Raw genomic sequence first — 15171 nt, 5'->3', positions numbered from 1 at the left:
AGCCCAGAGCATCTTTCTCTTCTGGGCTGACCTGAGGAAGCCTTTCCAGGAGCTCCTCACGGAACTCCATGCTGCATTGTTCTGCCTCAAAGAGATCAACATGGCTCCTCATCTCGACCAGGCTTGTGGTCACTCTGCCTCTTGGAAGCTTAAGGCAAGTCATCTGCTTCCTCTGTGCCACCGATCTCTCCAGATTGAAATAGAAAGCACTCAGGCCATCCATGTCCTTTAGCTGGAGGAAGTGAGACCTGACAAGAGCTTCCCTCACTTTCTCCACAGGAAGAAGTTCAATACCAACCTCTTCTCCTGCAGCAGATAACCCGTAGTGGGATCCAAATCTCTATATAACCCCTCTTAAATATTCCTAGTCTTGGCTTCAAGTTCCTTGATCTTAGCGGTGGAATGGGAGGTGTACTGCGGGTAAAATTCAAATGAGTGCCTTACCAACCTCCCACCATGGCTTCAATAACTAAAATCAACTAAAAGCACTCAGAGCTCTGGCAGAAGGTATTGTTTCTCAGGAGTTTGTAGGACTTAACCCTTTCACCTGGCGAAATGATCAAGCCTATGCTGACAAAGTGGTGGTCAGTGAAGCCAACTGGACAAATGTTACTGTGAACTAATCTGGAGCTGAGACTCTGGGAAATGTTGATCCTGTCCAGTCTGGCTGCACTTAGCCTGTTATTGCTGCCCCTCACCCATGTGTATTGTCTGGACTGCATATGCTTGACCCTCCATGTGTCTTACAGACCCAGGTGTGCGATGATACTGTTAAGGCTCTGAGATGATTGTGGATGGGGTTCCTCACTTGTACTGTCCAAAGTAAAGTCTAGAGTGTTGACAGTTGAAATCCCCACCAATGATGAATTGATCCTGACGGTAATTCCTTAGCTCATTTTTTAGCAGGGTGAAAAAAACCTAATCTCTGTTCCTTGATTTGGGGCGTATATGTTAATAAAGCAGAATACTGAGCTCTCTATTTCTGCCCTGACAATCAACAGCTGACCCTTCACCACTTCAGTGGAAAATAAAACAGTTGCATTTGCAGTTGCTCTAAACAGAACAGCTACCCCTGCCTGCACTAAGGTTAGTGCCATGGCTAAGGGCACACAAACCCTCCCACCATAAGCCCCAATCTATCTTGTCTGTTGGATTAGTATATGTCTCTTGCAAAAACAACACATCAATCCTTTTTTGAGTAGAGACTTAAGGGATTAATGCCCTTTTGTGCCTGTCTCTCCCACCATTAATGTTCAAAGACCCTATTTTGAGGCTCTGCATAGAGAGGTCAGAAAAGAGAAACAGACAAGATAAAACAAGTAGAGAACAGTAAAAAGAGGAAAACACTGTGTGATACACGATCATGTTACTTCCTAGTCTGCTTTTTGCAGAGTTGTGATATGCTATTTGAGGCAGGAGCGTTTCTTTTCATCCAAGAGGTGAAAACCGACCATTCAACAAATATGATTAACTTGCCAGTGTCGCTGAAGTAATCATTCACTGTAACAGACTTTTTGAATGTTTCATCCAGAAATTGATCTATTTCCTCTAAAGAATAGAGATCTGTGTTCCTTCTGTGTTAAAAGTTTCACCAATAGATACCGTATCTGACTCAGAGTCATACTTCATGTCTTCTCCTTCACATGATACCTGGTTATTGAACACACCCTGTCCTTCATTGGTGATCACCGTGTGACCTCTGCCTGCAGAAATTGTGGAAGCTGCTTCCTCAACATTTTCTGCTGACTGTGATTGTACTTCAGTGCCTGCAGACTAAGAGCTGCTCAGGTTCTCTGCAGCCACAGAAACCTGTTGCTTCTCAGGCTGGCTCTGTTCCTCCCTACCTAAGTCATTATTCTCAGAATGGCAACGGCTTCTGTGCCTGCAACACCATGATCCACCGCCACACTCCCAGAAGCGACGCCAGCTGCTGCCTTGTGGTGAGCAGAGCCACCCATTGTATTGGTGGAGTGAGCAGCCCCGTGCTGTTTATGGGGACACGCAAAGCGTTTGTGTCTCTACACTTGAAACGTTTCAACTGTTTGAGCTGGCATACACCATATAAGAGCCATCAACATGCTTTACTATGAAAGACATCTCCAGTGTTTGTATAGGCGGGTTCAGGAATATGAACACCTGCTGCCTCAGAGACTGCACGTGCTTCAGTTTGGGATCCTTACATCCCAAACTCACTGTTTTAAATCCACTGGTAAATTTACCTACGGAGCTCGTTCTCTAACAACTCATTAGGTATAAATGGCAGACTACTGGATACTGTAATCCGTGTGGAGGGAACTGACAATGGGGAGACCTGCACAAATATGTCCCTGATAAACATGCCACTCTCTATCAGATGATAAACATGAGGCTTATCTTTCAAGGCCATAACCACTGCTTTCTTCATTCATGATGCAAAAGATAGTTTATTGTGTTCTACCTGCTCACAGACAGCCAACAGAACCTCCTCCACGGTAACGTTACTATCCGGTGGGACTATCCTTACTCCATGCTGGATAGACGGAGGTGGAGGACACCATTCCTCCCGAAAACCACCTGACAAAACCACCGATCACTTGGCCAACACTCAGTAAAAGTGTTAAGAAAGCTTACCAGATCATGCACAAAGGACTGATGGAGAACACAGGGGAAAAGGCAGTGACAGAAAAAAAAACGGAAACAGAAAGGAGAGGAGAGGAGAGGAGAGGGGAAGATATATGTTTAAGTTAAGGATATGGAAATTGAAGATAAGTTGGAGCAGCAGTGTGATGAGCAGTTTTAACAGAAGTGGGGAAATGTCTAAGTGGGATAGGAAAAGGAAGTGGGGATATAGAGATGAAGAGACTGAGGAGGTGAAGAGGGGGCAGGGGGTGAAGAAGAAAATCAGACAGAATTATCAGAAGGCCATATGAAGTTAAAGAATAGTGTGACTACAAGATGTTAAAGCAAAGCTTACATTATAACAGAGATAAAGGATGAGTGCACTAACCACAAAAGGGTGAAAATGGAGAGAAGGCAGAAGCAGAAACAGCAAGTGAGTGAAACCATTTCAAATAGAGGAGAGAAATAGGACTGGAAAAAGAAGAAGAGAACAGGCAGCCATCCACCCCCGCCAAGCTCAGCAACCCCTCTGCCTCCATGTGCAGAACCAGATAAGGTCGCATTAATCAAAATCTGCCACTTCCCCTTCCAAAAAAACACCGTCTCTGCCATCAACCCCCCCCTGTGAAGTATCTGTCACCGAAACGGAAATTTCCATATTTAATGGGAAAGCTTTATATCACCAAAAAGGCAGTGTGGGCTGAGGGTGAAAAGAACAGAGTTGGTTGGATCTGTCAGCTCTGTCATTAGCTTATACACTTTAGACAGCATGTGGAGCATTGGGCTTCATTTCAGTGTGGTTGTGATTCCATTGTTATCATTTCAACAGTATGATGAAGCTGGACAGAGATCGGTCCTTGTCTTGTACCCCTGCAATCAATGTAATGTAATAATAGTATATTGTAACAATACTGTATTGTCTACATCACAGTCCTTAGCACATTAAAGATTAATAGAGTTTTTTTTTTCTTTCTGCACATTCTGTCCTCACATAAACCTCTAATGCAATTTAAAACACACTTTGAAAGCATTTCAAAACCAGGGCCACCAAATTTACAGTGGCATGCTCATGCGGCTTCCCTCGTCATGCCTTCCTCTCTGATGCCATTTGTTTATTTTTTCCCTTTGTAATTTTTCCCCTTTATTTGCCTCCTGTGCATATTATGACAAGCCTGCAAACTACCTTTCCGACATTACCCAGCGTCAGATAAACAGGTGGTGTTTACGCTTTTTTTTTTCATCCTCTTCTTTTTTTTCTTTTTCTTTTTTTATAACCACCTCCCCGAGGAAAGACATCAAAGGGAATAACAGATCATGTGCTGTGAGTGCGGAGCGTGCCAGGGGGACGTGGGCATAAAGGGGGGAGGTGGGGGTGGGTGAGGGGGCGGGCAGCTGCTTAGGGCCAGCTCCAGGCCCAGCACATTCTGACCTCTAACCCCTGAACCCCCACAAGCCCTCCCTGATCCCATACCCCCCTCCCACCCACCGACCCCAGGCCAACCCTCCCCTCAGAGCAGCTGCCAACTAAATTACATCAATGTCAAAATGCCGTCCTCCTCTGCTAGGGAGATGGAGCCTGGTAAACATGACACAGAGTGGGAATCACAATGCAACACAGTAAGAGCAGGCGCTTCATTCTATATGCCAGAATTACGGTAAAGGAGAAGGCTCGTCATATTCAGCTTTTTCGTTTTTGTCAACAAATCACATGAAAATACCAAAACCAACAATGCATTAGTTCATTTCTCAGTATGTTCCCACTTCCCCAGCTGGTCTGTGGCTCTCAGCCCCAAGCTCATTTATTCCCAGTGCAACCCTGTAGGAACTATGAGAATAAGACATATAGTGTCTGGCTTTGTCTACAGAGGAAACACTTGTCAGTAGAATCAGGTTAGTTGCTGGTTTTCATCTTTTCATAGGATTTGTTAACAATAAGAAAAATGTAGAATATTTCCAGACTTTCCCTTTAGATGTTTACATTTTTATTTTGTTTGTTTTCAGGGCTGAAACAATTAGTCGATTAACTGATTAGTCAGTGGACAGAGAATTAATCTGCAAATATTCATCCATCATCTATCATTTGTCATTTTTCAAGCACAAATTACAAATGTTTCCTAATCATAGCTCCTGAAATGTAAGGATTTTTGCTGCTTTTCTTGATCCTATGTGATCACAATTTGAGTATCTTTGGGTTTCGGACTGTTGGATGACAACAGCAACATGAAGATATCACCTTTCTAGAATCACCATTGTGATATTCTAGAACAAATGATTATTCATTGAGGAAATAATAAGCAGAACAATTAATAATGAAAATACTCATTGCAACCTTTGTTCAGTAGTACATTTCAACTATATACATGATTCTCAGAATCATGACTAAATAAACTGGTGATGAGTTTTTCAGTAGAAGAAGCAAAAACTAACGTGAAGGGAGAAAGTATCATCTGCACTCACAATCTAATTTACCTTGTTCTTTTCATTTACCCACAGCTCATTCAAATAAGCAACTATTGTGACAGTCTCCACTGTGGCTTACACAGACAAATGAACAAGCTAGAGGAAGGAAATCCTTTTCCAAAATGGCTGCTGGGCTAGCAGCTAACTAGCTGGCTTCTCTGTGTGTGTCTCTGGGTTTGTGTGATTGATTGAAGTCATTACGCTGGTGGAGAGACTCCTTACCTGGCTAATCCAGGAGTGAATTTAGCTGCAGGATGACAGATAGCCGCATTACGCCCCCAGAATCTGCTGCCCGATGAGCTTTGCTGCTCAGGACTTCCACTACCAAATTATGCAAAATGCCTTGTATAATACACATATCAATATTCTACCAGATCCATCTTCTACCAGATCAGATCCCCAATTTCTGTATTACAGTCAGTTCAAGGAGTTGGTAAACACAAATGTTACATACTAAATCCTTGTATTGTGTGTTCAATATACATAATAAATACTGATCATGAGGTACATTTTTTAGATTCAAGCTCTGAATTTCTTTCATCCTTCATATCATATCACAAAATCTACAGAGGTATTTTGGCATCTCATCTGGTGCTGCAACAAAAACAAAACGACCCTCTATCTGAGCAGCCCTGACCTGTCTCAATCCATCTTTAATGCACTCAGCTCCATCCCACCTCCCCCACCAACTACACTACAGCTGCTTGATGGGGACAGTATCAGCAAGGTGCACAAACAGCACGTGAGGAGGTGTTTTCCTCCAAGCATGAGGCTTGGTAGTTGGCAGATATGGACAAAAGGAGGTAAAGGGGAGCAGCTGAGGTCTTAGAAAGGTTCAGTGAGAGAGGATAAAAGGTAGAAAGATGTTGTTCAGATCATGTGAGCTGCCCACTAGAGTCGTTGCTAGCCACTGTACTGTAACTCAGTCATGTTTAGACTTAGAGGCTTAGTGCAGACTCCAAGGCTCTTCCTGGGATCGGGATAAAGAAGAGACGAGACAGACAGTAGGGTATCAGGATACTGACAGTGGCATGGATAAGAACAAGTGCAAGAGTTAACAGCAAGAGTCAAAGCAACGCAAGGGGGAGAGTATTTGACTAAAGTTGAGACTTGGTTCATTAGCTGCAGGCTACAAATGTTAGGGCTGGAGCAGTGAATAGGCAACAACAGGCTTATTGAACCAGTGAGCTGAATAGCTTGCTGTTGGGTATTGATGCCTCGTAGCATCTTCACTACTGCACTCACTGTCTAAAACATATAAACCATTGTATTGCCAAGGAATCCGTGTTGTTACTGCTTTGTTATCTTTGCAAACATGGACATGTTGGAATATGTAGCCAAACATGAGAAGATTATACTTACATGTGGCTTGTATTATGAAGACTCAAGTGGACATGTAATTTCAGAACAGAAACACTCACTTACACACAAACATCATATAAGTTTCACTGACACTGAGGATTATTTCAACACCACAGCTATGAAGTAATATTTCATGAGTTTCAGGACAAACTGACAGTCATTCTGCCTTTTGTGTGTGTGCGCACGTGCGTGCGCGTGTGTGTGTGTGTCAGCTATAGCAGCTGATATGCGAGCTGGAGCCTGAGCCGCCAGAAAACGCCCCAAATTGCAGCGTCTGCCATGCGCTGAGCCTCCTGCACCAAGACACTGTCTTTTGTTCTCCCCTGCTAGCGGGAGAAGCCTGACAGCTCTGAAATGATCCTCTCTCCTCTTTCATACACACACACACACACACACACATACACACACACACACACACACACACACACTTCACCTTTTCTTTTCAACTCCTCTACTATATATCTCCCAATTTTGCGCACACACAAAAGAGGTATATACACACATGCAAACATGCACAAAAACATACATTCTCCTGTCTGTCTCACTCCTATAGCCTCTATTTTCCTCCCCACCTCTCATTTTCTCTCCCTGCCTGTCTTTCTCTCTCATTTTTCCTCACTGGCTGGCTGTGAGGATGGCAAATCCCTCATGGATTTCTGGAGGGTATCACCATGGAGACGGGCTCTGCCACACGTGTCTATAGATCCTCCTGCTGGATAGGGGGCACAGCCAGAGGTGGTGCATTCCCTCCATCTCTAGTCTGCTCTGCAGAGAGACAACAATGAGCTGAGGTGGTGGGAGAGATAGCAGAAAATGAAAAAAAAGGTGGAAAGAGTAAGTGGAAGAAATATAGGGAGAAATTGGTGTTAGAGAAGGATTCAGGTAATATATACTCTAAGATACTGTATATACAGAGGAGGTGGAGGAAGTGGATGCATGGGAGGAAAAGGAGCAGGTGAGGTTATGATGGGTGAGAACAGGGAGTGAGAAATATGATGTGAGAATATTAGGTGACAGGAGTAGATGACGAGAGGGAGAGGGAGGTAAAAGCAGCAGTGAGAGGAGGAAGAGGCAACAGCAGCCTCATCCCTGTGTCAGGGAGACAAATAGCGTGTGATGCTAATGACTGGCTAAAGCTTTTGCCCCTGCTGAGAACAGCCGCTAATATGACTGCTAATAAAGGCGCCGTGGAACGCTGTCGCATTCCAGCAGTCGCTCAACTGTCGCCCAAAATTAGCCAAATGGGAGCTCTCCTTCTCCTGCTTCTCCACTCTTCTGCCTCACATTAATGCTCCAGAAATGGGGCCCTCACTGTAACGCTTCCAGATGGTTTTTTTCTGCATTAAAGGGCCACTTGTTCACACTGTAATAGAATTTGTTCCATCTTATAATGCTGAGGATGCCCACTCCATAAAATATGAAGTGGTCTTTTTGTGATCTGAAGCTCTTTTCTTCTTTGATTGCTACCTCTCATACACACACTCCTCTTGGAGGATTTTGTGATTCTGCCAGGGGACAAAGCAAAGGGAAACGTAGAATACTACAGTATTTTCTCTTCTCCTTCTTCTCTCAGCACAATGCCTGTGGAATTTATTTTCTTTTTTAATTTAAATGCCACCTAATTATTTCTGGAATTTTAATTGCCAAGCGCAGTGAGTGGGATGCAGCGCCTGTGATGACGAATGTTGTAGCCAAGGTCACACAGTGACAGAGCCAGGGAATGTGGGATGGTGGAGCTGTGGGTTCTTCCTGGGGCTTAGTCATCATGAGGCTTAGGAGAGTCGGGGCAAACGCACCTCTCACAGTGTCACAACAACCTGACAGCTCAGGGACGGGAGGACACCTGAGACCCAAGTTGTTCTGTATGCAACGCCTCTTAACACGAATGTGATTAAAAGTCATTTACATAAGATGCTCTGCAGTAGCCTTAAATGAGCATGAGCTTTTAAAGTAGAGACAAATATGTGAGGGCTGGTGAGCCACTGTAGGTGGAACGTTTAGCGTCGTCAGGTTTTAAAGCATGTTCGCTCTCTGCTATCAAAAGGCCTATTTGTTTGTACAATCCTGACCCAAAACAATGAAGTGCACTTGACTCCTTTTAAATATACAATGAAAAACTACACAACCCAGCATTTATTATTTGGTATCCATTAGCTGATGTTGCAAAGCAATTATAGCAATTCAATGACTTTTTTTTTTTTTTTAGAGTGATTCAGGTGTAGTCGCATTAATACCTGTCAGCCGCTGAGCTCTGCTTGGGCTCAGTGCTTGACAGCAGTGCTGCCTTAAGACTGCTATATTGTTAAGATAAAGGAAGGCAGGACCAGGAGACAGAGAAGGAGAGGAGATGGTATAGCCCTGTTTCTATCTGCCATTCCCACACCACTTCACCCTCTCCCTCTCCATCCCTGCTCCCCCTCCTTCCTCCCACTCACCTATCCTCCTCTCCTGCCAGCCCGCCTGCCTTGGCAGCCGCTAACCTGCTGGGACCGGCCCTTGATTTATTTGGAGAGGGCCCTGGAACGGAGGGGCCAGGATGAGTGGCATTTTAATGTGCTTTTGAGATGTTTGGTCACAAGCACTATTGATCACAGTGCCGCAGCACACACACCCCTCCCTCACTGTCCCGCAGACCCTCACACTGCCCTGGGGGAGAGGTCTGGCTGTCAGGCAGGGAATGAGTTTCCATGTGGGCTCAGATTAATGAAATGAGGCCCCTGGTTGCGGGGGGTGCAGGGGGTCAGACCATTAAGGAATCCCTGGGCTGGGTGAGATTGAGCCTGCCAGCTGACTGGACCCTGACTGACTGATGGACGCCCGGGACTTAGCAGAGAGGGAGAGCGAGAGAGAGAGAGAGCAGGATGGATAGGATATTGGACTGTGGGACACACAGACATGAAAAACAGAGAAGAAGAAAGGAGAGAAATCGGTTTCTAAGACTGCAATCCACCATCCTACAATAGACCATTAGCACCTAACTACTGCGATGAGCCTTTCTCATAGCCGCTCCTCCACAAAAGCAGCACACAGTGACTAACAACTACCATTTCTTTACTCTCGCACACATTCTTGTGCCATTCATTCACATCAGGTCTTACTCTAAGTAGTGCGGAGCCGGGGAAACATCCAGAGGTTGTAAAAATAGGAGCCAGGGATATTTCACAGCCGAGTGAACATGCCCAAAGCGTGTTTAGCTCCCTTACACTCCAGCCTGGAAAGGGGGTTTATTTGATGGCCAAAACACTCAGCAGAGCTCATCATAGTTCTGACTGTATGGGCACTTTTGTTCAACTGTATCAAATGTGTGCACACAGCCACACACATACACACACTCATATGTGAATGTACAAACAGCAAGACTCATTCTAAAGTCACACACATGCATCTTACATTGAGGGGCCAGGTAGCAGCTTGGGGCTCTCAGAGGTTTGATGAGTGAAAGGGATTAAGCCCCTGTGATCAATAGCCTGAGCGAATACACAGATTATCAGATTATCAGATTAGGATCTGTCCCCCTGCTGCCGAGGGGAGCCAGAGAATACATTAAAACCTGAGGTGCTTTGGCAAGATTCAATTAATCAGGCTACAGGTTGTCTTTTCCCTCTTATAGTCAATTCCAGATGAGCAGTTGTGTTTTCCTACACTCAGTTCACGTCAGAACAAGGGCATATCAGTCTGGTACAAAGTGTTTGCAGAGCATGCACCGTGATTTTCTTTTGCCTGAAGAACAAATTGATGTTACCTGAATATAAATGAATGTGAAAATAAACTAAATCTTCTGCTTTGTTTGTTTCAAAGATAGCGATTTTATCCCCTTGTAACTGTTTTCTAGAAGAAATGGAGCATTTTATTATAATTGCTCAATAGTTAATGAGTACATGTCTAATTAAGGTTGGTAAAGAAACTTTGATATTTTTCCCAGCAGAAGAATTTAAGAAGCATTGAGTCTCTTGTTACAGTGCTGCTGTGTGCACTGTATTGCTTGCAAATTTAGTTTGTAAACCACAGCACCTTGACACAGAGGCCCAAATGAACATTATGGCCAGGTGAGGCTAACGGCTAACGACTGCCCTCTTATCTCTCCTCTGCAGTGTGTACGGCTGCCCTCTGGCCAAGAAGAGAAAGAGTCTAGACAGACAAACCCTGGAAACCTCCCCCAAGAGGAGCACCTACCTAGATGACATGGACAACTCCACAATGGAGGAGTGCTACGAGACAGACGGGACGGAGGAGATGGACGACAGGGAGGAAGAGGAGGAGGAAGGCGCCGTAGAGGAGGAGGAAGAGGGAGAGGTGGAGGAGGAAGAGGAGGAGGAGGAAGTGGAGGGCTACATGGACTACAACGAGGAGCAAATGGAGCACGAAGAAGGCGAGGTGGAGAGAGGGGACGCGGACGGTGAGGAAGAGGAGGAGGAAGAAGAAGAGGAGGTAGAGGTGGAGCAAGAAGAGGAGGAGGAGGGCGATGAGGAGAGGGTGGAGGAGGCAGAGGAGGAGGAGGAGGAAGCGGTAGAGGAGGTGCACTATGAAGAGGGGGAGGAGGAAGAAGGGGAGCAGAGTCAAGGACAAGGTGAGAACACTTTCTCATCTTGTTGTAATTACATGACATTCACACCAGGAAACTACAACTATTTAGAATTTCAAATATTTCCCAATCTTTAAAAAAACACTATTTTTCAAGTGCAACATTTGCATATCTGTGGTTTATATTTCCATATTTGATGGGCTGAATGCAGTAGTTTGGGGCAGTTGGACATGATGTTCAAACACTGATTGTGTTTTGCATTGGAATGAGATGAAAGCTCTGTAACAACATACTGAAACTTCAGCATGGCTGTGATCGGTTATTCCTTTGATATTTTTTGTTTATGTTATTCATTAATTCATTCATTTACACATTTTACTTTTATACTGCATGTACTCATTTTCAAAGCCTTTACTGCACTGCTACTGTAGTTTAAACCCACTAGAAGTGGAGGAGAGGTGCGCTGGCACCAAATTATTTGTGAACATCAGCTTGTTCCTTACTTTCTTGATTTTTCATAGAGCTCCTTTTAAATATATTTAGGATTTTTTAATTACAGGGAAATTAGTGAAATTGATGGCTAAAATCAGCTGGGCCATCCTTTTCAGTTATTTCTCACTGAAATATTTTAACCCTCTCTAAGACCTTTTGTCAGAAGTATCAGAGCCTAAATTGAAGATGAATCATGCTAAACTGCTAAAACTGGAGCCACGATTTTTTTTGTAAACTACAGAGAGACTACAAACAAATTAATCTTTTTTTAATCACAAAAGAACACTTAGTTGCCTTTCCCTTCACTAGTATTAAATCTTATGAATATTAGAGCTGTTGACAATCAAAGCATTGCTTTAATTATGCCTTTCCTAAAGACATGATACAAAAATACCACCTAATTTTGGGACTGGGATTTGAGAAACTCCTGCCCCATATGTTATCTCCTCTTCCCACCCCTGACGTGCCCAACACCAGATTTGGCAGGTTTCTCTCCAGCAGATTCTGTTTTGCACCCCCACATCACAATTGGACCTGACAGTGCCTTCAAGTCCAATTAAGAGTGAAGCTCTGAGAGAGGAGTGTGTTAACCCTGTTTGGTGCACAGCTCTACCCACCCAAAGTGTTGATGTGGCATCTCAGCAGCCGTGCTCTTATTGTCTTGCAGACATGTGAAAACATCTCTACTGACTGGTGTTCATTAGAGCCCACAGCCGATGCCTCAACACTGAGACAGTGGACGGTTGCCACTGTCTGTTCAGCCTGTCAACAGCCTCTCTTTCTATGGGTAGTAGCTGATTACCATGTACTGTTAATAAGTCTTATACACAAGCCACAGTACATGTTGTTATCACTGGCAGGTATTCCTGATGTGTTCTCCAAATTCTTCTCATCATTTAGCTCTATTAATGTAAGAGAAGGATTTCACAGCATTTTTAATCTGAAGCATTTTTCCTAAGACAGGCAGAAAAATTTTTCCATACGCGTCATTTCCATGTTCCCCGTTCGCCCCAAGACAGCAGTACTGGATGGCCGCTGGGTAGATTCCAATCTCCTAAATGTAATAGAGGTGACACTCTGGAGCTTCCCTGTGTTTGTCAGTGGCATGCACATCTCTGTAGCTAATCCAAAGCCAATTCAGGGCAGGACAGTCTCTCTGTTCCCTCCTTAATCTGTTTCGCTTCCATATCCCTTTTGTGTACCTTGATTGCTCTTCAAATTGCTTCGCTGTGCCATGTTTCATACCATCAAAAATTAAACCCCTGGTGCAAGAGGTTGCTGTTAGAAGCCTTCCACTGTCAAAATATGTGCCTGGTCATTCGTGACTGTTCCCTCTTCTCGCTCTAAAGCCCCCAACCCCCAAGCACCAATATTGTGTTGCTCTCATTAGATTGGAGTGTGAGTATGTGTGTATGTACAATATTTGAGTGAAGGAAAGTCGGTATTGCTGTTTATACAGTACATGTACTGTAAGTGCTTAAATATTTGTATAGTCTATGTAGAATAGATGTAATTGTATAATATTCATATTTGTTTGTGAATGTATATTCAAATGTTTTTGCATTCTTCATATTTGTGACTTTGATCTGCAGTCAGGTTCAGATCAATGTGTATATTGTGATTACAGATAAGTCTTTGAACCTAGTGATAATTAACTTTTCATCACTGTCAATTACACTTCACTGTTTTTTCTATTATTATTATTTTTTTGTCTTGTGATTCACTCGTTCCCACCAAATGAAACTCTCATTTATTATTTCTGTGTATGTGTGTGGGGGCCTTTGGGTTCATTTTCTCTGCAGGAATGTAAGTGGCAAATGTGACGCCAATGTGAGCGATGTGCTCTTGGCGGTTCAGGGCGGAAATATGAAAGGAGAGATTGGAAGTGCTCCAGGAGTGAGTGCTTGAAATTACTGACAGAAGAGGTTCAGTAACCTTTTGCAGCCTGTCAGAATCAATTAGGCAGTGAAAGGAATTCTAAAGATACTGATGACTGAATGAAAAAAGAACTTTACTAGCAAACGATGAATAGCAACCGACTGGGGTTCATCTTGTTGCAGATGGAACACCATATTATTCTCAGATTTTAGACTTGTAAAAAAAATCTCTCCAATTCATTTTCTCACAGTGTTTTGATTTACACTGCTGAAATAACTGATATGTTATTTCATTTGCAACTATTTACAGAATTCTTTAGTAATATTATTAATCAAATGACCTTGAAATATGGCTTTCTAAAGAAATCAAGGGAATTACGGCAAGAATAAAACTTGCCCAAGATATAGTCCCTAGTTTCATAGTTTCTCATTTACAAGAGCATCTTTCTCTGGAACATTCCCAAACCGCTATATTTAACTTCCTGTGCTGATTCACAATTCAGAACACAAGCTGCTGTTAAGACTCTCAAAGTAAATTATTAGGGGAAGCAAAGAGTTCCTTATCCAATTTAGATGGACCAAGCCCAGAAATCTGATTTGCCAGTAAAATAGAATGACGGAAATGAAATTACTAGACGTTTGTTCTTTCTTTCCAACAGAGGACGATCAGATGAGCAGTGTTGAGGGGGGCGAGGGCGATGGTGGAGGTGGTGGCGGCAATGCCAAATCTGGCCCCATGACGGAAAAGGACGACAACAACAACGACGAGTACGAAAACTATGATGAACTCGTGGCCAAGTCACTGCTCAACCTGGGAAAGATCGCAGAAGACGCTGCCAACCGTGCTATGACGGAGTCTGAGATGAACAGCAACTCTTCTAACAGTGCAGAGGAGGAAGAGGAGGAGGAGGAGGAAGAAGAGGAGGAAGAAGAGGAGGAGGAAGATGAAGAGGAGGAAGAGGAGGAGGAGGAAGATGAAGAGGAGGAGGAGGAAGAGGAGGAAGAGGAAGAGGGGGAAGGGGATGAAACACAAAGAGCCGATCTGAGTTTGGACGTTGACAGTGATGTGGTCAGGGAGACAGTGGACTCCCTTAAACTGCTGGCGCAAGGTCACGGTGCAGTATTGTCTGACAATTTAGATGGACAGGAGTACGAGGACGGTACAGCTGAGAATGGGGGCGAGAATGACTGTTCCCATGGAGGAAATGCACACAATGGTGGTAATGGACAAGTTAAGACCACCAGTAATGGACAAATAGAAAACAGTGATGAGGAAGTGTGTTTAAGCAGTCTGGAATGCCTACGGAACCAATGCTTCGACCTGGCTCGGAAACTAAGTGAAACAAAGTCTGCTGACCGAAATGGACCACCCCAGCTAAATCTTTTTACATGCGGGGATGCCAATCAACAGCCCCAGCATCACGGCTATGGGGATTTCCAACATAGCCAGGAGGACAGGCGGACACTTGATAGGAACTATTCCGACATGGACAATCTCATGAAGCTGGAGGAGCAGCTGAGCCCACGCTCCAAGGCCTTCTCCAGTTGCGTGCAGGACGGCCGATATCACCACAACCACCGAGACTTTGATGAGGACACGGCCTCAGTGACGTCGGACCGATCAGAAGAAGTGTTTGACATGACAAAGGGTAACCTGTCCCTTTTGGAAAAGGCAATTGCACTAGAGTCAGAACGGGCCAAGGCAATGCGTGATAAAATGGCGGCTGAAGCTGCCAGGAGAGACGGGGTGAGGTATAACCATGAAGACCATGGCCCAAGGCATGGCTACGGTGTTGAGCGTAAAGCCCGGCTTCCTGATGGTATGAAGAAGCTTTTCTACCATAAAGGTGAGTGGTTCTT

General features: G+C 44.2%; 1 protein-coding gene across 1 annotated transcript in view; it reads left to right on the top strand.

The window, feature by feature from the left end:
• myt1lb (myelin transcription factor 1-like, b) overlaps nt 1-15171 on the top strand; it is a 114112-nt gene that overhangs the window by 71193 nt on the left and 27748 nt on the right. Inside the window, exons 6-7 of the mRNA XM_042388529.1 lie at nt 10512-10987; nt 13971-15158. Of these exons, the coding sequence (XP_042244463.1) occupies nt 10512-10987; nt 13971-15158 (1664 nt within the window). The remainder of the gene's footprint in view (nt 1-10511; nt 10988-13970; nt 15159-15171) is intronic.

The sequence above is a fragment of the Thunnus maccoyii genome, chromosome 16 (assembly GCF_910596095.1).
Source record: "Thunnus maccoyii chromosome 16, fThuMac1.1, whole genome shotgun sequence".
Lineage (NCBI taxonomy): Eukaryota > Metazoa > Chordata > Actinopteri > Scombriformes > Scombridae > Thunnus > Thunnus maccoyii.
The sequence above is the reverse complement of the archived record's forward strand: the minus strand, read 5'-3'. Positions and strand labels throughout refer to the sequence as shown.